General features: G+C 44.1%; 1 protein-coding gene across 1 annotated transcript; it reads left to right on the top strand.

Annotated features, from left to right (window-relative positions):
* Positions 1-296: 296 nt before the first annotated feature.
* On the top strand, positions 297-21,282 carry aire (autoimmune regulator). The gene is made up of 12 exons (XM_031809673.1): positions 297-623; positions 997-1,171; positions 1,861-1,989; positions 2,385-2,525; positions 8,598-8,737; positions 8,950-9,071; positions 9,205-9,280; positions 10,356-10,490; positions 15,531-15,652; positions 15,930-16,008; positions 16,130-16,216; positions 16,413-21,282. The coding sequence occupies exons 1-12, from the start codon at positions 477-479 to the stop codon at positions 16,491-16,493; spliced, it is 1,434 nt and encodes a 477-aa protein (XP_031665533.1). The 5' UTR covers positions 297-476; the 3' UTR covers positions 16,494-21,282.
* Positions 21,283-21,619: the final 337 nt, after the last annotated feature.

Here is a 21,619-nt window from a genome sequence, read left to right as displayed (position 1 = left end):
GGCTTTTCTAGTGAGACTAGAATCAGGTATTCCCCTGCAGGAGTTAGTGGTGGTCTTTAGTTACCCCCCCCCCCCCCCCCCGAGAGACAGGTGGACACAGGCAAGGCGGTTAGAGTACTAATGTACATGTGGACCCTGGAGAGGTGAGTGGCAGAGCAAACCTCAATGGCTTAACTGAGGACTTTCTAAATAATCATTCAAATGTGTTTGTGTGTGTGTGTGTTCATCTGGAAAAAGGAAACCAGAAACACTTTTGAGCAACCATGGAGGACATACCCATCAAGTGACCCTCACCTGGACTAGCCACACCTCCAACACTGAGGGCTCAAATCAAAGGTCACTTCAATAATTTCAGATTCTCCTGTTACACTTCGCCGGTGCGACTTAACAGCAACACACCACACATAAAGCCAGACAACATTAGACCACTTGAATATACTGTATGAATGAACACCACACATACTAAACTGTGAGCCATGTCCAGAGTCGAGGCTTTTGAGGATCCTGACCCCCGTTCCCAGCTCAAGGAATTCCGCACGGACATCTCCATGGTGATTGATGATCCCTTCCCACTGCTCTATGGGTTGGTGGACCGCAGCATCATCAGCGACCAAATTCTGAAGGTGAGCTATGGGGAGTATATAATAATAATGGTATATTTCATATTGATGTAAGAGCTCTTATGGAGAAAGTTTGAGCATTTCCTGATGTTAGCTTGGACGGAGGTCATGTACAATTATAATATTTTCTCTTCAATACATCGCCTTGTAGATTGTCTCTCGTAACAGCCTTAACTGATTTGGTTCTGGGTGCTGAGAAGACCTTGCAGATCATCTAAATCTTATTCTTATCTATCAACAACAACATCAGGATAGTGGGTTCAATTCCCGGCACTAGCCCCAAGTAAAAATGTATGTAATCACTGTAAGTCGCCTTGGATAAAAGTGTTTGCTAAAAAGTATTATTATCATAAAAATTTGCTATGACCACCCATAGGATACCCTGGAGAGGGAGGGCAGAGAGGGGATCCACAAGGCCATGTACTCCCTGCTTTCCTGGCTCCTGGAGCAGAGTAGGACCACCATCCAGGCCTTCTGGACCAACCTGGCCAAGGACTACAACCAGCACAGCTACCCAAGACTGCAGGCCCTCCTGACCAGCATTCAACCAGGTTGGTAACCCCATCTTAAGCAGTTTCTCATCCTGTGGCACTAGGACCTCTGAGGGTACTTGGTTTATCCTCGGGGGGTACTTTGGGCAGAGAAAAACAGTTGATTGAAAGGCTGTGTCCCTGAAGTGAGGGAGTTGAGTTGAAGTGACATTGGAGCGTCTTAAGGATCCAACCCTTTTTTTCAATTTTCGCCTAAAATGCCATACCAAATCTGCCTGTAGCTCAGGACTTGAAGCAAGGATATGCATATTCTTGACATCGTTTCAAAGGAAACACTTTGAAGTTTGTGGAAATGTGAAATCAATGTAGGAGAATATAACACATTAGATCTGGTAAAAGATAATACAAAGAAAAAAACATGTTTTTGTACCATCATTTTTGAAATGCAAGAGAAAGGCCATAATGAATTATTCCAGCCCAGGCGTAATTAGGCTTTTGGCCACTAGATGGCAGCAGTGTATGTGCAAAGTTTTAGACTGATCAAATGAAACATTGCATATCTGTTGGTTTATTAATATATAATTGGTTTATTAATATATTGTCAAGTTCATAATTGTGCACTCTCCTCAATAGCATAGTATTCTTTCACTGTAAAAGTTACTGTGAATTGGACAGTGCGGTTAGATTAACAAGAATTTAAGTTTATTATAATTATAATTTATTCTGTGGGTGGTGTTCCATTTTGTCAGGTAGGGAGATGGTGGGCTCCAAGCAGGGGAAGAGATCCCCACGAGGGTCTCGAGAGTCCCACAGCAGGAAGAGGGGCCTGGGGGAGAGACACCCTCATCACCCTCACCACTCTCAGCACCACGGAAAAAGTAACAACAGTTTAGGTGTGATATAAGATATTGTACCAGATACCCATTATAATGCACTCCGTAACCATATGACAACAATGGTCGCGGCCGGCTGCAACAGAGCCTGGGCGCGAACCCAGAGTCTCTGGTGGCACAACTAGCGCTGCGATGAAAACTCAAGTGTTTCTTAACCAAGCTCATTATACATGTTTTGGTGTCATTGTTCCAGGTGGCAAAGTGAAGTCGGTGAACAAAAGTGAAGGTGCTGCAGTGGTCTCTCAGATACCTGCTGGAAAGGGTCATCAAATCTGTTTGATATTCCATTCTCTGTTTGTGATTCTGTGATGATTTGGGGAAGGCACAAAATATTTGATATCAGCCTAAATTTATCAACATCATCACTATAAACTGACCATTATTACTGTGCTATTACCATGTAGCAGGTGTCCAGGCGGTGTCCACCTCGGTCCAGAGGGCAGTCACTCTGTCGTCCAGTGAGCTGCCGGTCAGCTGTGGGGCCAGAGAGGAGATCCTCATCAAACAGGTGTTTGGATCTGGTGAGTAACACTGGAATCACAACACTATCCTGACCACAACCCTAACCTGATGACTGTAAACCTTGTGTTGCAAGTTCAAATCAAATCAAATTTTATTTGTCACATACACGTGTTTAACAGATGTTATTGATGGTGTAGCAAAATGCTTGTGTGTCTAGCTCCAACCGTACAAGTAATATCTAACAATTTCCAACAATACCCAAATCACACATATCTAAGTAAAGGAATGGAATTAAGAATAAATTAATATATGGATGAGCAATGTCAGAGCGGCATAGACTAAGATACAGTAGAATAGAATAGAATACAGTATATACATACGAGATGAGTAATGCAAAACATGTAAACATTATTAAAGTGACTAGTGTTCCATTTATTAAAAGTATTAACCAGAAGTCAATGTATATAGGCAGCAGCCTCTAATGTGCTAGTGATGGCTATTTAACAGTCTGATGGCCTTGAGAGAGAAGCTGTTTTTCATTCTCTCCGTCCCAGCTTTGATGCACCTGTACTGACCTCGCCTTCTGGATGATAGCAGGGTGAACAAGCAGTAGCTCGGGTGGTTGTTGTCCTTGATTATCTTTTTGGCCTTCCTGTGACATCTGGTGCTGTAGGTGTCCTGGAGGGCAGGTAGTTTACCCCTGGTGATACTTTGGGCAGACCGCACCACCCTCTGGAGAGCCCTGCGGTTGCAGGCGGTGCAGTTGCTGTTCCAGGCGGTGATACAGCCCAACAGGATGCTCTCAATTGTGCATCTGTAAAGGTTTGTGAGGGTTTTAGGTGCCAAGACAAATTTCTTCAGTCTTCTGAGGCTGAAGAGGTGCTGTTGCGCCATCTTCAGCACACTGTCTGTGTAGGTGGACCATTTCAGTTTGTCCGTGATGTGTACACCGATGAACTTGAAGCTTTCCAAATTCTCCACTGCGGTCCCATCGATGTGGATAGGGGGGTGATCCCTCTGCTGTTTCCTGAAGTCCACGTTCATCTCCTTTGTTTTGTTGACTTTGAGTGAGAGGTTACTTTCCTGGCACCACACTCCCAGATCCTCCCTGTAGGCTGTATTGTCATTGTTGATAATCAAGCCTACTACTGTTGTGTCATCTGCAACTTGATGATTGAGTTGGAAGTGTGCGTGGTCATGCAGTCATGGGTGTACAGGAAGTACAGGAGGGGGCTGAGCACGCACCCTTGTGGGGCCCCAGTGTTGCGGATCAGTGAAGTGGATGTGTTGTTTCCTACCTTCACCACCTGGTGGAGGCCCATCAGGAAGTCCAGGACCCAGTTGCATAGGCGGGGTTTCAGACCCAGGACCTCAAGCTTAAAGATGAGCTTGGAGGGTACTATGGTGTTGAATGCTGAGCTATAATCAATGAACAGCATTCTTACATAGGTATTCATCTTGTCCAGATGGGCTAGTGCAGTGTGATGGCGATTGCATCGTCTGTGGATCTATTGGGGCGGTAAGCAAATTGAAGTGGGTCTATGGTGACAGGTGATATGATCCTTGACTAGTCTCTCAAAGCACTTCATTACTACAGAAATGAGTGCTACGGGGCGATTGTCATTTAGTTCAGTTACCTTTGCTTTCTTGAGTACAGGAACAATGGTGGCCATCTTGAAGCATGTGGGGACAGCAGACTGGGATAGGGAGAGATTGAATATGTCTGTAAACACAACAGCCAGCTGGTCTGCGCATGCTCTGGGAACGCGGCTAGGGATAGCGTCTGGGCCGGCAGTCTTGCGAGGGTTAACACTCTTAAATGTCTTACTCACGACTGCCACGGAGAAGGGGAGACCACAGTCCTTGGTAGCGCCGGTGGGACTGTGTTATCCTCAAAGCAGGCGAAGAAGGTGTTTAGCTTGTCCTGAAGCAAGACGCCGGTGTCAGCGTTGTGTCTGGTTCTCCTCTTCTAGTCTGTAGACCCTGCCACATATTGCTCGTGTCTGAGCTGTTGAATTGCGACTCCACTTTGTCTCTATACTGATATTTTGCCTGTTTGTTTGCCTTGCGGAGGGAATAACGGTCACACTCTGACCATGATTTGCGTTGTTTGTTTCTATGTTTTGTTTGGTCAGGGTGTGATAGGAGTGGGCATTCTATGTTGTATGTCTAGTTTGTCTATTTCTATGTGTTTTGGCCTGATATGGTTCTCAATCAGTGGCAGGTGTTTGTCGTTGTCTCTGATTGGGAACCATATTTAGGTAGCCTGTGATGTATTGTAGTTCGTGGGTTATTGTCTATGTGTAGTTGCCTGTGTCTGCACTCGTTGTCATAGCGTCACGTTCGTTTTGTTGTTTTTTGTTGAAGTGTTCTTCGTGTTCTTCATTCATTAAAAGAAGAATGTATTCTAATCACGCTGCGCTTTGGTCTCCTCTTTACGACGATCGTGACAGAATAACCCACCTACAATGGACCAAGCAGCGGGGTAATGGCCAGCAGCAGCAGCGGCAAAGAAAGCCGTCTTGAGGTGCGTCTTGAGGTGTGTGCTAGCTGTCTGGTGAAGACTGTGCCAGCCCCACGCACCAGGCCTCCTGTGCGCATCCCTAGCTCTGCACGTCCTGTGCCAGCTCGGCGTTACAACTTCTCCGAGCCGTGCTTACCGTGGCAGGCGTTGTACTGGTCAGGCACCGTGTTATGCGGTGGAGCGCACGGTGTCCCCAGTACGCGTGCTTAGCCCGGTGCGCTACATCCCAGCTCCCCGCATCTACCGGGCTAGGGTGAGGATCAGGCCAGGGCGGATGGTGCCAGCCCTGCTCTCAAGATCTCCAGTGCGCCTTCACGGTCCGGTCTATCCGGTGCCATCTCCACACACCAGCCCTCTGGTGGCAGCCCCCCGCACCAGGCTTCCTGTGCGTCTCCAGAGCCCAGTGCTCCCTGTTCCTCCTCCCCGCACTTGCCCTAAGGTGCGTGTCCTCGGCCCAGTACCACCAGTGCCGGCACCACGCACCAAGCCTACAGTGCGCCCCGTCTGTCCTGAGCTGCCAGAGTCTCCCGTCTGTCCCGAGCCGCCAGAGTCTCCCGTCTGTCCTAAGCCGCCACAGTCTCCCGTCTGTCCTGAGCCGCCAGAGTCTCCCGTCTGTCCTGAGCCGCCAGAGTCTCCCGTCTGTCCCGAGCCGCCAGAGTCTCCCGTCTGTCCTAAGCCGCCACAGTCTCCCGTCTGTCCTGAGCCGCCAGAGTCTCCCGTCTGTCCTGAGCCGCCAGAGTCTCCCGTCTGTCCTGAGCCGCCAGAGTCTCCCGTTTGTCCTGAGCCGCCAGAGTCTCCCGTCTGTCCTGAGCCGCCAGAGTCTCCCGTCTGTCCTGAGCCGCCAGAGTCTCCCGTCTGTCCTGAACCGCCAGAGTCTCCCGTCTGTCCTGAACCGCCAGAGTCTCCCGTTTGTCCTGAGCCGCCAGAGTCTCCCGTCTGTCCTGAGCCGCCAGAGTCTCCCGTCTGTCCTGAGCCGCCAGAGTTTCCCATCTGTCCTGAGCCGCCAGAGTCTCCCGTCTGTCCTGAGCCGCTAGTCTCCCGTCTGTCCTGAGCCGCCAGAGTCTCCCGTCTGTCCTGAGCTGCTAGAGGCTCCCGTCTGTCCTGAGCTGCTAGAGTCTCCCGTCTGTCCTGAGCCGTCAGAGCCACCAGTCTGTCCTGAGCAGTCAGAGCCGCCAGTCTGTCCTGAGTCGTCAGTTAGCCAGAACTGCCAGAGCCATCAGTCAGCCAGGACCTGCCAGAGCCGTCAGCCAGCCAGGAGCTGCCAGAGCCGTCAACCAGCCAGGAGCTGCCAGAGCCGTCAGCCAGCCAGGAGCTGCCAGAGCCGTCAGCCAGTCTGGAGCTGCTCCTCAGTCCGGAGCTGCCCCTCAGCCCGGAGCTGCTCCTCAGTCCGGAGCTGCCCCTCAGTTCAGAGCTGCTCCTCAGTCCGGAGCTGCCCCTCAGTCCAGAGGCGCTCCTCAGTCCAGTGGGGCCTTTAATTAGGGTCTTAGGCCCAAGAACGGAGGCGAGGGTCGTCACTCTAAAGAGGCCCTTGAAGAGGGCAATGACTATGGTAGAGTGGGGTCCACGTCCCGCGCCAGAGCCGCCACCGCGGCCAGATGCCCACCCAGACTCTCCCCTATAGGTTTAGGTTTTGCTGCCGGAGTCTGCACCTTTTCGGGGGGGTACTGTCACACTCTGACCATGATTTGCGTTGTTTGTTTCTATGTTTTGTTTGGTCAGGGTGTGATAGGAGTGGGCATTCTATGTTGTATGTCTAGTTAGTCTATTTCTATGTGTTTTGGCCTGATATGGTTCTCAATCAGTGGCAAGTGTTTGTCGTTGTCTCTGATTGGGAACCACATTTAGGTAGCCTGTGATGTATTGTAGTTCGTGGGTTATTGTCTATGTGTAGTTGCCTGTGTCTGCACTCATTGTCATAGCGTCACGTTCGTTTTGTTGTTTTTTGTTGAAGTGTTCTTCGTGTTCTTCATTCATTAAAAGAAGATGTATTCTAATCACGCTGCGCTTTGGTCTCCTCTTTACAACGATCGTGACAATAACTACACTGTTTGTATTCTGCTATATTCCCAGTCACCTTGCCAGGGTTAAATGTGGTGGTTTGCGCTTTCAGTTTTGCGCGAATGCAGCCATCTATCCACGGTGTCTGATTAGGTTAGGTTTTAATAGTCACAGGGGGTACAACATCTGCTATACACTTCCTGATAAACTCAGTCGTCATATCAGTATATTCATCAATGTTTTTCTCGGAGGCTACCCGGAACAAATCCCAGTCCGCGTGATCAAGCAATCTTGAAGTGTGGATTCCAATTGGTCAGAGCAGCGTTGAATAGTCCTTAGCACAGGTACTTCCTGTTTGAGTTTCTGCCTATAGGATGGGAGGAGCAAAATGGAGTTGTGGTCAGTTGGAGTAGCAGTGGTCGAATGTTTTAGCAGCGCGAGTACTACAGTCAATGTGTTGACAGAAATTTGGCAGCCTTTTTCTCAAATTTGCTTTGTTAAAATCCCCAGCTACAATAAATGCGGCCTCAGGATATGTGGTTTCCAGTTTGTATGAAGTCCAGTCAAGTTCTTTGAGGGCCGTCGTGGCATTGGCTTGAGGGGGGATAGACACGGCTGTGACTATAACTGAAGAGAATTCTCTTGGTTATAAATACGGTCGGCATTTGATTATGAGGTATTCTAGGTTGGGTGAACAAAGGGACTTCAGTTCCTGTATTTGATCACAATCACACCACGAGTCGTTAATCATGAAACAACACCACCTTTCTTCTTCCCGGAGAGATATTTATTCCTGTCTGCGCGATGAACTGAGAACCCAACTGCCTGGACGGACTCAGACAGTATATCCCGAGTAAGCCATGTTTCCATTACAATCTCTGTTATCTCTCTGGAAAGAATTGCTCGCCCTGAGCTTGTCAACTTTATTATCCAGAAACTGAACATTAGCGAGTAATATACTCGGAAGCAGTGTGTGGTGTGCATGCCTCCTAAGTCGGACTAGAAGTCCGCTCCGAGTACCTCTCCTCCGCAGGCGGTGTTTTGGGTCGGCCTCTGGAATCAGTTCAATTGCCCTGGGGGGTACGAACAAAAGATCTGATTCAGGGAAGTCATATTCCTGTTCATAATGCTGGTAGTGCTGGTGAGTTACCACCGCTCTGATATCCATTAGTTCTGTAATAACACAAACTATTTTCTGGGCTAATAAATTTAAATATAATACATACAAAAATAAAATACTGCAAAGTTTCCTAAGAGCTAGAAGCGCGGCAGCCCTCACTGTCGGCACCAATTTATGCGCCAATAGAGAGTTTATAGGAGTGCACAGTAAATATGCATTGCAGTTGCGCTGTAAATATGTGGCTTATTGCACTTCCATATTAATTTGATTGTGTATTATTCTATGTTTTTATGTATTATGTACTTTTTCTTTTTAAGCACATAACCAAATGATTTCCCCCCTGGTGTGATACTAAAGTTGATTTTAATCTAATCTAGATAGCCGTCAGCCAATGAACCTCCACAGACACCATATCAGGTTTCATTGTAGGAATTTAAATATTAAGAACAAAAGGGGAGAGTAGGACTACATTTTGTTGTCTTTCTACAGGAAGTGCCAAAAAGTGCATTAAAGTGGGTGGTGAGTATTACACCTCTGGGCCATTCGATGAGCTGACTGGAGGACACAAGACAAAGTCTGCAAATACTAAATACCACCACAAGGAGGAGTCCAGCACCAGGGTTAGAGACGTAAGTGACTGTTCAAGCAATACAGTTGTATTCATACATGATTTTCTCAGGTAAATAACCAATCATTTTGAGAGGGAGTGTGTTTCTGTATTTGCCTCATGTAGTTGACAAAGAAAATGCACATTCACCAACATTTACATTTTCACATTGATTTGAAAATAGATTGTATATGAAAGATGAGTGTCTATCAGTGTGTGTGTGTGTGTATCCAGGCCCAGCGTAATGATGATGAGTGTGCAGTGTGTAAAGATGGAGGTGAGCTCATCTGTTGTGATGGCTGTCCCAGGGCCTACCACCTGACCTGCCTAGACCCTCCCCTCACCACAATACCAAGGTATACTTTATGTGGACAGAATCCTTACTTGACTTCTGTGCATATAACTTTGTTTTGTTTGTGTGTTTTTTTTAAAACATTAGGCCAAAAGTCTAAATCTTTCATAAGACCCAAGCTTTGTTCCTTTCTCTAGTGGCACTTGGCGCTGTCAATCATGCCATAGCAATAAGGTGAGAAGAGAGAGAATCTACCCAGTACTACCTGTTCAGGTCAGTGTCAAAAGTTGGTATTTTCTTCAATATCATATCATTTTACTTCCACTACTATTTCTACTACTTCCACCCTAAAGGTATGACATTGAGGTATAATGGTTCTACCTCAGTATTATAATGCGGTATACCTCAGTATGATATTGCGGTATAGGATTTTTAATTCAGTATGATATTGTGGTATTAACGGTCTTACCTCAGTATGATATTATATATATATAATGGTTCCAACTCGGTATTATGGTTCTACCTCATGATGATGAGGTATAATGGTTCTACCCTGGGGTTGGAACCGGTTCAGGGAACAGAACAGAAAACCGGAAAAGAAGAGAACATTTCAACAAATGGAAACAGAATCGGGAACAAAAGTGATCTTATAATGTTCCGGAACATAAGCACTTTTTTAAAAGCATGAGCCAACTCTTGGATATTCAAAGTTATGTAATTCATGATAATTATGTAATTCACTGAAGTAACGATAGGCCTGCTAATATCCTTAACACATTATAATGCACGTCGTATCATGATGCCTAGCGCTTCAAGCCAAGCCTCCTTAATGTCCACCTCTCTCTCTCACTCCCACCTGCACAAGGAGTGGAATGTTACAGAGGCCGGAACTCAGACTAGTAAACAACTAGCTTGCCCAGTCCGTAGCAAGCTGCTCTATTCACACTGATTTGTGGAGTTATTTGTCGAGCTAAATGTAAAAAAACATGTCTATTTCGCAGGTTGAAGAAGGAACTTAACGGAACTCTATAAACAGCTACTTTTTTGGGGTTCGAAACAGTTCAGAACTTTATTATGCTGGTGGGAACAGTGGAATGGAACAGAATTTTTGGGGGTTCTATTCAGAATGAAATGATTGGAAAATATATTTAGGTTCCAACCCCTGTTTCTACCCCAATATGAACATTGAGGCATAACGGTTCTAACTCACTATGACGTTGATGTGAAAGAGTTATACCACATTATGATATTGAGGTATAACGGTTCTACCTCAGTATGACATTGAGGCATAACGGTTCGATCTCAGTATGATACTGAGGTATGACAGTTCTCATCTTCTCTCCCATAGCCCTTGGCTCAGAGCCAGTTGACAGAGACCAGCTCCAGTAACTCCACCATCGACTTCTCCTTCTTCTCTTCCTTATCCTCCACCTCTCTCTCCGGCGTCACCACAACCAAGAGCGGTCAGGTCTGTGCATATCAGGTGATTCTTTATTTTTGTGGTCTTTAGTCTCCTCCAATTGTCTATTCTATTTTCTCTATTTTCTCTCCAAACGGTTAGTGTTATCGTTAGTCATTCAAAGTCTCTTTCAGATTAGTTTGTGCAATTTATAATAACACCTTGTAATGAAGCTTTTACAATGATTAGTACATAGTTCATTCATCATTTATTAAATCATTACTTTATGTTTGTGTTTCGAGTGACCAGTGTCATTTCTCACAAAAAGGTGGACATCGCCATTGGTAGACATCACCATTGGTAGACATTCCCAGCAGTACCTGATGCTCTTTAAAATAGCCTAGAACATATCAATGGTAAAAAGAGTAAGGACACAACATATCAAATCAAATCCAATCCAATTTTATTTGTCACATACACATGGTTAGCAGATGTTAATGCGAGTGTAGCGAAAGGCTGGTGCTTCTAGTTCCGACAATGCAGTAATAACCAGCGGGTAATCTAACCTAACAATCACAACAGCTACCTTATACACACAAGTGTAAAGGGATGAAGAATATGTACATAAAGATATATGAATGGGTGATGGTACAGAACGGCATAGGCAAGATGCAGTAGATGGTATCGAGTACAGTATATACATATACATATGAGATGAGTAATGTTGGGTATGTAAACATGATATTAAGTGGCATTGTTTAAAGTGGCTAGTGATACATTTTTTACATGTATGGCAGCAGCCAGTCAATGTTAGTGGTGGCTGTTTAACAGTCTGTTGGCCTTGAGATAGAAGCTGTTTTTCAGTCTCTCGGGCCCTGCTTTGATGCACCTGTACTGACCTCGCCTTCTGGATGATAGCGGGGAGAACAGGCAGTGGCTCGGGTGGTTGTTGTCCTTGATGATCTTTATGGCCTTCCTGTGACATCGGGTGGTGTAGGTGTCCTGGAGGGTAGGTAGTTTGCGTCCGGTGATGCGTTGTGCAGACCTCACTACCCTCTGGGGAGCCTTACGGTTGTGGGCGGAGCAGTTGCCGTACCAGGCTGTGATACAGCCCGACAGGATGCTCTCGATTGTGCTTTAAAAGTTTGTGAGTGCTTTTGGTGACAAGCTGAATTTCTTCAGCCTCCTGAGGTTGAAGAGGCGCTGCTGCGCCTTCTTCACCACGCTCTCTGTGTGGGTGGACCAATTCAGTTTGTCCGTGATGTGTACGCCAAGGAACTTAAAACTTTCTACCCTCTCCACTACTGTCCCGTCGATTTGGATAGGGGGGTGCTCCCTCTGCTGTTTCCAGAGGTCCACGATCATCTCCTTTGTTTTGTTGACGTTGAGGTTATTTTCCTGACACCACACTCCGAGGGCCCTCACCTCCTCCCTGTAGGCCGTCTCGTCGTTGTTGGTAATCAAGCCTACCACTGTAGTGTCGTCTGCAAACTTGATGATTGAGTTGGAGGCGTGCATGGCCACGCAGTCTTGGGTGAACAGGGAGTACAGAAGAGGGCTCAGAACGAACCCTTGTGGGGCCCCAGTGTTGAGGATCAGCGGGGTGGAGATGTTGTTACCTACCCTCCCACCTGGGAAGCGGCCCGTCAGGAAGTCCAGTACCCAGTTGCACAGGGCGGGGTCGAGACCCAGGGTCTTGAGCTTGTGGACGAGTTTGGAGGGTACTATGGTGTTAAATGCTGAGCTGTAGTCAATGAACAGCATTCTCACATAGATATTCCTCTTGTACAGATGGGTTAGGGCAGTGTGCAGTGTGGTTGCTGTTGCGTCGTCTGTTGCGTCGTCTATTGGGGCGGTAAGAACATTGTAGTGGATCTAGGGTGTCAGGTTGGGTAGAGGTGATATGGTCCTTGACTAGTCTCTCAAAGCACTTCATGATGACGGGCGGTAGTCGTTTAGCTCAGTTACCTTAGCTTTCTTGGGAACAGGAACAATGGTGGCCCTCTTGAAGCATGTGGGAACAGCAGACTGGAATAAAGACTGATTGAATATGTCCGTAAACACACCAGCCAGCTGGTCTGCGCATGCTCTGAGGACGCGGCTGGGGATGCCGCCGGGCCTGCAGCCTTACGAGGGTTAACACGTTTAAATGTTTTACTCACGTCGGCTGCAGTGAAGGAGAGTACGCAGGTTTTGGTAGCGGGTCGTGTCAGTGGCACTGTATTGTCCTCAAAGTGAGCAAAGAAGTAGTTTAGTCTGTCTGGGAGCAAGACATCCTGGTCCGCGACGGGGCTGGTTTTCTTTTTGTAATCCGTGATTGACTGTAGACCCTGCCACATACCTCTTGTGTCTGAGCTGTTGAATTGCGAATCTACTTTGTCTCTATACTGATGCTTAGCTTGTTTGATTGCTTTGCGGAGGGAATAGCTACACTGTTTGTATTCGGTCATGTTTCCGGTCACCTTGCCCTGGTTAAAAGCAGTGGTTCGCGCTTTCAGTTTCACGCGAATGCTGCCATCAATCCACGGTTTCTGGTTGGGGAATGTTTTAATAGTTGCTGTGGGTACGACGTCGCCAATGCACTTGCTAATGAACTCGCTCACCGAATCAGCGTATTCATCAATGTTGTTGTTTGACACAATGCGGAACATATCCCAATCCACCTGAGCCTCCTGAGGTTGAAGAGGCGCTGCTGTGCCTTCTTCACGATGCTGTCCGTGTGGGTGGACCAATTCAGTTTGTCTGTGATGTGTATGCCGAGGAACTTAAAACTTGCTACTAAATGGAGTCGTGGAGTCGTGGTCAACACAGAACGTTTGAAAGAAATCTTTCAACCATTTTATTCATAAAACTGTTCCAAGGACATGGGGATGAGTTGTAAATGAAAATGTTTTGCTGTTGTTGTCAACTTCGAACAAATCACAGGGAGATAGTCGACACACGACACCCGTTTGTCTCTAGTGGATTTTTAATCCTTCATTTACTAGTGATATGAGACTGAGATAGAATGTTATATGTATGACTGTATAGTAGAAATCTGGCATGTACAACCTTTAAATGCTTCCAGTGCTTCAGTCTTTTAAGCGCAGACTATTTTCACATTTGCTTTGTTCGGGGGGGCACTTTTACTGAGCCTTTAGAAGTAGTAACTCTTTCCACGTAATGTGATGGCAGTCTATTGACTGCTCCAAGGAGTGACTGCAGTCAACGCATTGGTTTTGGTAGAAAAGTCAATGCCAATAAATGATAATATTAGCATTTTCAGACGAAATACGTTATTTTTCTCTGCATAGAATGTGTCTGAATTTAGGCATCACACTACTACAACAGTGTGACTGTCTTGAAATCACATTTTTTTATATAGTGCCTTAAACATCTTCTGTCGTGTGTGCTTATTGTTTTACCATTGATACGTTCTAGGCTATTTAGAGCATCAGGTACTGCTGGAATGTCTAACAATGGCATGTCCATCTTTTTGTAAGAAATTACACTGGTCAATCAAAACATTCATAAAGTATAATTAGCTCTCACTTTAGATGAGGCCCTGCAAAAATACTTTACTAATGATTAGTGCATGGTTAGTAAAGACCCATATTAAAAATCTTAAAAGTTGTTTATAAATGTTTCTATAACCGGTTGGTCAAAACAAGCATTGTGGTTGGTTGAGATGTGTTCTAAGCCATACTGAAAAACCTGTTTAGCACAGGTAGGCCTATGATGCAAAAAATGGGCATCTTGTTTTCTGTTCCATCTGAGAAATCCCTGTGCATCAACTTCCCATCAGTCCAAATCATTAACTTGATCTCCACTGTAAAAATCATCTAGACATTTTTTCCCCATTGCTTCTCGCCTAACATTTGGTTTGTAACAACGGAGGGAGGGTTTGTACAAACTTTTATGTAGGTTTCTCGACATTTGCAACATTGTTTCAATACTCAAATTTGATCTCCACCTTCTTATTAAGAATTAACGTGTCAGGACGAGACGGACATATTTTCTCAGTCAGTTGAAATCATGAATCAGCATAATTTTTATGGATATATAAAAAGAAATGGCAATAGAAGAACAGGTCAAACGAAATGAAATGCAGCTGCTTTGCTGTGTTAGCCATAGTTAGCTAGCTAGCAAGCAAGGGATAAGAGCGTTGCCAGATAGCATGGCAATAGAACATTTAGAACAAACGACTGGGTCGCGTCCATAGATAGACAACAAAAATACTTCACGAATGGTTTGCTGTCTTACCAGCTTCAGTTTGAAATGATTACATTAGCTGTGTAGTTGGCTAGCTCCTCTGAACAGTGTCCTGAAGAGAGAGCACATTTTCTATGCCAAGTGAAATCACGCATCATTAGCTCATTGCCATGGATGTATCCAAAACAGCTTAAACAAATGCCAATGCCGCTACTTTGCTGTTATTTTAGCTGCACTGTCTGACCTGAATGTGTTAGCTGTAGTTGGCTAGCTAGCAAGGGATAAGAGCGTTGCCAGCAGGCATGGCAGCCAAACATTTAGAACGACTGATATAGATATAGAACAAAAAGACTTCATGGCTGGGTTGTGTCCATGGCAACCTAACCGATAGAATGATGGCAACCTAACCGATAGAATGATGGCAACCTAACTGATAGAATGAACGGCCAGCCGGCCTGGCTTACAACCATAGATGTGTCGGGACCAGGCCTATATTTTCATTGAGGGCTGAAATAGTAGCCTGACTGCATTTATAAAAATACACATTTTACTTAATAGGAGACCCATATTAGAAAAGCAACTGTACACATTCGAGGTTGTGCAAAACGACTTTTTTTAACACGGCTGTGCTAAAAAAAAGTAGTTTAGTACGCATTCTCGTGTGCAATTGCATTAGTGAATAACTAGCTTACTAACATTACCTAATGTGTGAGTAATGATTTATAGATGATGAATAAACTATTTACTATTTCATTATACATGCTTTATTACAAGGTGTTCTAAGTGCTACAGTATAAGTGCTACAGTATGCTAACAGTGTGTGTGTGTGTGTGTGTGTGTGTGTGTGTGTGTGTGTGTGTGTGTGTGTGTGTGTGTGTGTGTGTGTGTGTGTGTGTGTGTGTGTGTGTGCATGCGTGCATTTGTGTGTACCAGTGTGCAGGTGGCGAGGTGGTGGAGGTCAGGGAGACGTGTGGGGTTTGCCTCCTCAGTGGAGGAGACCTGACCCTCTGTCTCCAGTGCCTACAGAAGTACCACACCTACTGCCACTTCCCAAAGTAAGACCACCTCTAAATCCATCTCGTCCCACCTCTGAGTATTACTCTTTTTAACCTATCAAGTCATATCTTCTGTTTCTGATAGTGTATTCACCAGTTCATTCAATATTATAAGCTGCACCATCTATTTTCTAAAAGCAACAACGTTCTTTACTGTACATCAACTGAAAGTTTGCGGTCATGTGATCATTTGTGTGACGCTAATGGCTACTAATGGCTAGTAATGGAACGTTCAACAGCATATCAGTCAGCATTCCTCTGTCTTTGTCTGTGACAGTGGGAGGTCCGTCTGCTCCTCCTGCAGTAGGCCCTGGGGCAGCTCAACAGACAGAGAGGCGGAATCCAAGAGCTTACAGGTACAGTGTGTGTGTGTGTGTGTGTGTGTGTGTGTGTGTGTGTGTGTGTGTGTGTGTGTGTGTGTGTGTGTGTGTGGTCATTATACAGTCTTATTTTCTCTCTCAACCACTGTACACCCAGGTTGGTCTGACTCCACACACTCAGGAGCACACCTCTCTCTCAGAGCCCATCCTACACAAGGATGAACTAGACTCCATCATGGGAGAGGTGAATCAGACTTTCATGTGAATCAAGATAAGTGATATCAGATGTGAATAACATGTCATTACGTCCCTCCGCTATTTCATATAGAGAAAGTTATCTCTATTATGTCTATTGTCTATCTCTCTGTGATAGACAATAGACATGTCTGTGGCAGGGAACTATTATTTAATGATGTTCTATATTTGTCCTCTTTCAGCAGAGCTCCATAGATGGGATCCTGCAGTGGGCTTTCCATAACATCTCCAGGCCTCTCTCGGACACTCAGGGCTACTTCCAATGACATACACACGCACACATAACAAGCTCAAAACACATGTTATGATCTCACACAAACACAATCCCACTCTCTTTTTATCTCTCTATCTCTCTCCTCCTTAAAAGAAGGATCCACAGTTCAACATAACAGATGATTTCATTTCTATTGCTCCAGACACTGAGAATGCCTCAGTTCTAGAATTTCTTGAAGACCGTCACTTAGCTCAGGAATGTTGTTTTTGTACATTTTCAGGAGTTTAGCATAACTCCACGAGGGATGCAGTGCAATGGGCGTTTATTCTCGACGGGACATTAAAGAAACCGTCTCCTAGCGGGGGCTCACTTCTCATAGGCTAGAAGTCATGTAGTAAATCCGGGACACTCAAATGAATATGATATGTTACGTTTGGTACGGTTACTTAATTAAGGCTAAAATGAAAGTGGTCGGTCGGGGTGGATGGATGGACACATAAGCAAACGTCTAGCAAACCAAAGGTTGCGTGTTAGAATCTCACCACAGACAACTGTAACATTGTAGCAACTGCAACTACTTACTACTCTAAACCTAACCTTAACCCCTAACCCCTAGCTTAGCTAACGCTAGCCACCTAGCTAACTTCAGCCACGAGAAATTGGGATTCATGACATATCATACATTTTGCAAATCTGTAACATATTGTACAAATTGCAAATCCTGTAACATATCATAGAAATGGTCATTCTTAACATATCATATGAAATGGATGACGGACATCCACAAATGAACACATACCATACAGTTTAATGGGGTGTTCCCATTAAACTGAGTGGTTGCGGATAAAAGGCTGTGGGTGATGACGTAGTGCACATAAAAAGATCTTTCAATTCCCATGTATCGCATTTTCCCCTCTACTGTTGGTTTTGGTCTGTTAAAAAGTTGTGGCCACTCTAGTCATGGCACGTGCGCTCCAGCCATTAAAGGTTGGATCAAAACCTGGTTAGTGAGTCACTCAATCTATGAAAGGCCCAACATCATGTACAATCTGTCATGCTTCATTGAAACCAAACATTTGTGATAACTCTCAATAAACCGTATCACCAGCACTGTTTAAAAAATAACTCAATGTCTTTTTGGAGGCCCGTCAGAAGAGTGACTCCGAAGGAGAGAGAGAGAGACGGGGGAACTTGCCAAGGCACAGAGCAGGGGGACGTTGCCATTCTTCTTATTTCCAAAACAAACAGGAGATGTGAACATTGTGAACCAGATGGGTTTAATGTATCTGGTATTTGCACAAGATCAGGCCTGGATGTACCCTGGCTCTGTTAAGTTCTGCAACCCTCTATGTCATGTGTTTCCACTGTTTTTCAATAGTAATTTGCCAATCTTAGATAATATTAAAATATTAGCCATTTCTGAGACTCACTTAAACAGTACCTTTGATGATACAGCAGTAGGAATACAAGGATATAACATCTATAGAAAATACAGGAATGTCTATGGGGGAGGTGTTGCTAAATACAGTACCAGTCAAAAGATTGGACACACCTACTCATACAATGTTTTTTCTTTATTTTTACTATTTTCTACATTGTAGAATAATAGGGAAGACATCAAAACTATGAAATAACACATGAAATCATGTAGTAACCGAAAAAAAAAGTGTTAAACAAATCTAAATATATTTGATGTTTTAGATTCTTCAAAGTAGCCACCCATTGGTGGGGCTATCATTTGTTTTTCAATTGGACAATGACCCAACACACCTCCAGGCTGTGTAAGGGCTATTTGCCCATGAAGGAGCGTGATGGAGTGCTGCATCAGATGACCTGGCCTCCGCACCCAACCTCAACCAAATTGAGATAGCTTGGGATGAGTTGGACTGCAGAGTGAAGGAAAAGCAGCCAACAAGTGTTAAGCACAGTCTTCTAACAAGACTGTTAGAAAAGCATTCCAGCTGAAGCTGGTTGAGAGAATGTCAAGAGTGTTCAAAGTTGTCATCAATTCAGAGCCATATTCCTGTAAAGATCAGAGAGGATCTCATGACAAATGAAGTAGAAGTGCCTGCCTCACCTGCCTCATCTGAAGCCTCTTCTTTTAGTGTGCTGCTATAGGCCACCAAGTGAAAACTGTCGGTATCTGGAGAATATATATGTGATGTTTGATAAGGTCTCTGATGCTAACAGATACATTTATTTTCTTGGTGACCTTTTTTATTTTTAAATGTTTCGCCTTTATTTAACCAGGTAGTCCAATTGAGAACAAGTTCTTATTTACAACTGCGACCAGGCCAAGATAAAGCAATGCGACAAAAACAACAACACAGAGTGACACATGAACAAACGTACAGTCAATAACACAAAAAAAAAGAAAAATTGAAAAATCTATGTACAGTGTGTGCAAATGTAGAAGAGTAGGAAGGTAGGCAATAAATAGGCCACAGAGGCTAAAATAATTACAATATAGCAATAATACTGGAGTGATAGATGTGCAGATGATGATGTGCAAGTAGAGATACTGGGGTGCAAGAGGGTAAGTAATAATATGGGGATGAGGTAGTTGGGTGTGCTATTTACAGATTGGCTGTGTACAGATGCAGTGATCGGTAAGCTGCTCAGACAGCTGATGCTTAAATTTAGAGAGGGAAATATAAGACTCCAGCTTCAGAGCTTTTTGCAATTCGTTCCAGTCATTGGCAGCAGAGAACTAGAAGGAAAGGCAGCCAAAGGAGTGTTGGCTTTGGGGATTGACCAGTGCAATGTACCTGCTGGAGCGCGTGCTATGGGTGGGTGTTGCTATGGTGACCAGTGAGCTGAGATAAGGCGGGGCTTTACCTAGCAAAGATGTATAGATGACCTGGAGCCAGTGGGTTTGGCAATGGATATGTAGTGAGGGATCTTGCAACTTCTCGGTTCATGGTCCAACACTAACCACTAGGCTACCCTGCCGCCCAATTAAGCTCCATCATTCATTGAAGTTGATGGGTCGTTTATAACAAAATCTTTTGATATAACCAATCATTTCAATGACTATTTCGTAGGTTCAGTGGACAAACTGAGCAGTGAAATCACAACATCGAACAGTGAACCATCATATTTGTGTATTTAAGATCTAATAATGAAAGACAAGGATTGCCCTTTTGAATTTGGTCAAGTTGGTCTGGAAGGTTGTTATCCATCAATAATGTTCCCATTCTCAAACTATTGAGAATGGTAGCAGACTGTATTGCCACCTCTATTTGCCATGTCTTTAACCAAAGCCTAAAGGAGTGTGTGTGTGTCCACAGGCGTGGAAGGAAACTAAAGTAATTCCACTACCTAAAAATAGCAAAGCACTCATTGCTGGCCCTAACAGCCTCCCAATCAGTTTGCTGTTGGTTCTTAGTAAACTGATGTAGAGAATGTTTGAACAAATACAATGCTATTTTTATAGGACAAGTTAACTACCGACTTTCAGCATGTATGTAGGGAAGGGTACTCAACTTGTACTGCACTGACTCAGATGACTTATGATTGGCTGAAATAAATGGATAATAAGGTTATAGTTGGAGCTGTATTGATAGATTTCAGTGCAGCCTTTGAAGTTATTGATCATAGTTTGTTATTGAAAAACTCACTTGTTTTGGCTTTATATCACCTGCCATCACATAGTTGGAGTGTTACTTATCCAATAGAACTCAGAGAGTATTCTTCAATTGAAGCTTCTCTAACAATAGATATGTGGGTGCGGTATCCATCAAGGCAATTGCCTTGGGCCGTTACTCTTCTCTATTATTACAAATTATTTACCACTTGTCTTACAAGAAGCTAAAATGACTATATATGCTGATGAATGCACACTCTACACATCAGCACCTACAGCCAGTGAGCTCACTGAGAATCTTAGCAAGGAGTTGGGTAAGTAATGGGTAAATAACAGTAAACTGATCTTAAAAACCTATTATTGTATTTGGTTCAAAGCATTCTCTTAGACCTAAATCTACAACAGGTTAAAGAAGCTGAACTCCTAGGAGTAACATTGGATGGTCAGTTATCAAGTCATATTGACAAGTTGTTGTAAAGATTGGGACAGGTATTTGTGTTATAAAAATATGTTCTGTGTGCAGCAAAGAAACAGCAAAGAAAGACCTAGCAAAACTGCAACTGGATCATAACAAAGGGCTTTGCCCTTACCTGCACACACAGAACTAACATCAACAACATGCATGATAGTCTTTCACGGTTGAGGGTTGAGGAGAAATTGATTACTTGTCTTCCAGTCCTTTTAAGAAAAATGTGTGTGTTGAAAACACTTGTACAATCTATTTGCATACACTTCAAACAGACATACATACCCCACCAGACACGCCTCTGTGGGTTTCGTCACGGTACCCAAACCAGAAACAGATTTAATGAGTCGCTTAGTTAATTAAGTATAGAGCCATGTCATCGTTGAATGCTCTGCCACAAGAGGTTTAAAAAATTTAAAAAATGTATCACTGTGCCCCTCCTCTTTTAAAGATCTAATTTAACTGTACTGTATATAAGAATATGAATATGTATATATGAATTGTGTGTAAATAGTATTTTTCTTGCCTCTTGGTATCTTTCCTATAACTCTTATTTAATTTAGATGATTCATTTCATGTAATATCTTATGTTGTTCTTGTCTATTACTGTTCTGTACTTTGCCATGTATGTGTATGTTTTCTGTGGACCCCAGGAAGAGTACTGTAGCTGCTGCATGTGCAGTAGCTAATGGGGATGGGTAGCTAATGGGGATCCTAATCAAATAAAACTCTCCTAACAAGGCCTTCATGAACTCTTTATAAAGCGTATATAGATGATGCAGAAATTGTTCTTAAGCACATGTCATGGGTGGCAAAAAGGGTCATGCCACATTTGCCAAAGAACAAGACATTGTTACGTCTTTCTGCAGACTAAAGTATACTGTATATGCCAGCCTTACGTGACAAGTTTAAGACATACAGCTTGGAACAAAACTACATACAGATAGATGTAGAATTGTTTGTTCGTGAAAATTGTCTTGGAAATGCAAACAGAGTATTTGAGGTATAAAAGGTTTAAAAAGGCTTCTAAAGTTAGTAATTTCCACTTTAAAATATCAGATTTGATTTCCCCTAAGGAAAACTGTATCAACCCTTAAAAATGTTTTCTATGAAGTAGAATCCACGT

This window comes from Oncorhynchus kisutch, linkage group LG30, assembly GCF_002021735.2.
Source record: "Oncorhynchus kisutch isolate 150728-3 linkage group LG30, Okis_V2, whole genome shotgun sequence".
Lineage (NCBI taxonomy): Eukaryota > Metazoa > Chordata > Actinopteri > Salmoniformes > Salmonidae > Oncorhynchus > Oncorhynchus kisutch.
Note: the sequence above shows the minus strand (reverse complement) of the source record. Positions and strands in the feature narration are given on the sequence as shown.

Bases quoted from the DNA above. Each gene is read 5' to 3' on its own strand.
- aire (XM_031809673.1), top strand. From the start codon at position 477: ATGTCCAGAGTCGAGGCTTTTGAGGATCCTGACCCCCGTTCCCAGCTC. The intron at 1,990-2,384 runs GTAACAACAGTT...TAAACTGACCAT, and splicing joins CTCTCAGCACCACGGAAAAA to TATTACTGTGCTATTACCAT. The intron at 2,526-8,597 runs GTGAGTAACACT...GTCTTTCTACAG, and splicing joins CAAACAGGTGTTTGGATCTG to GAAGTGCCAAAAAGTGCATT.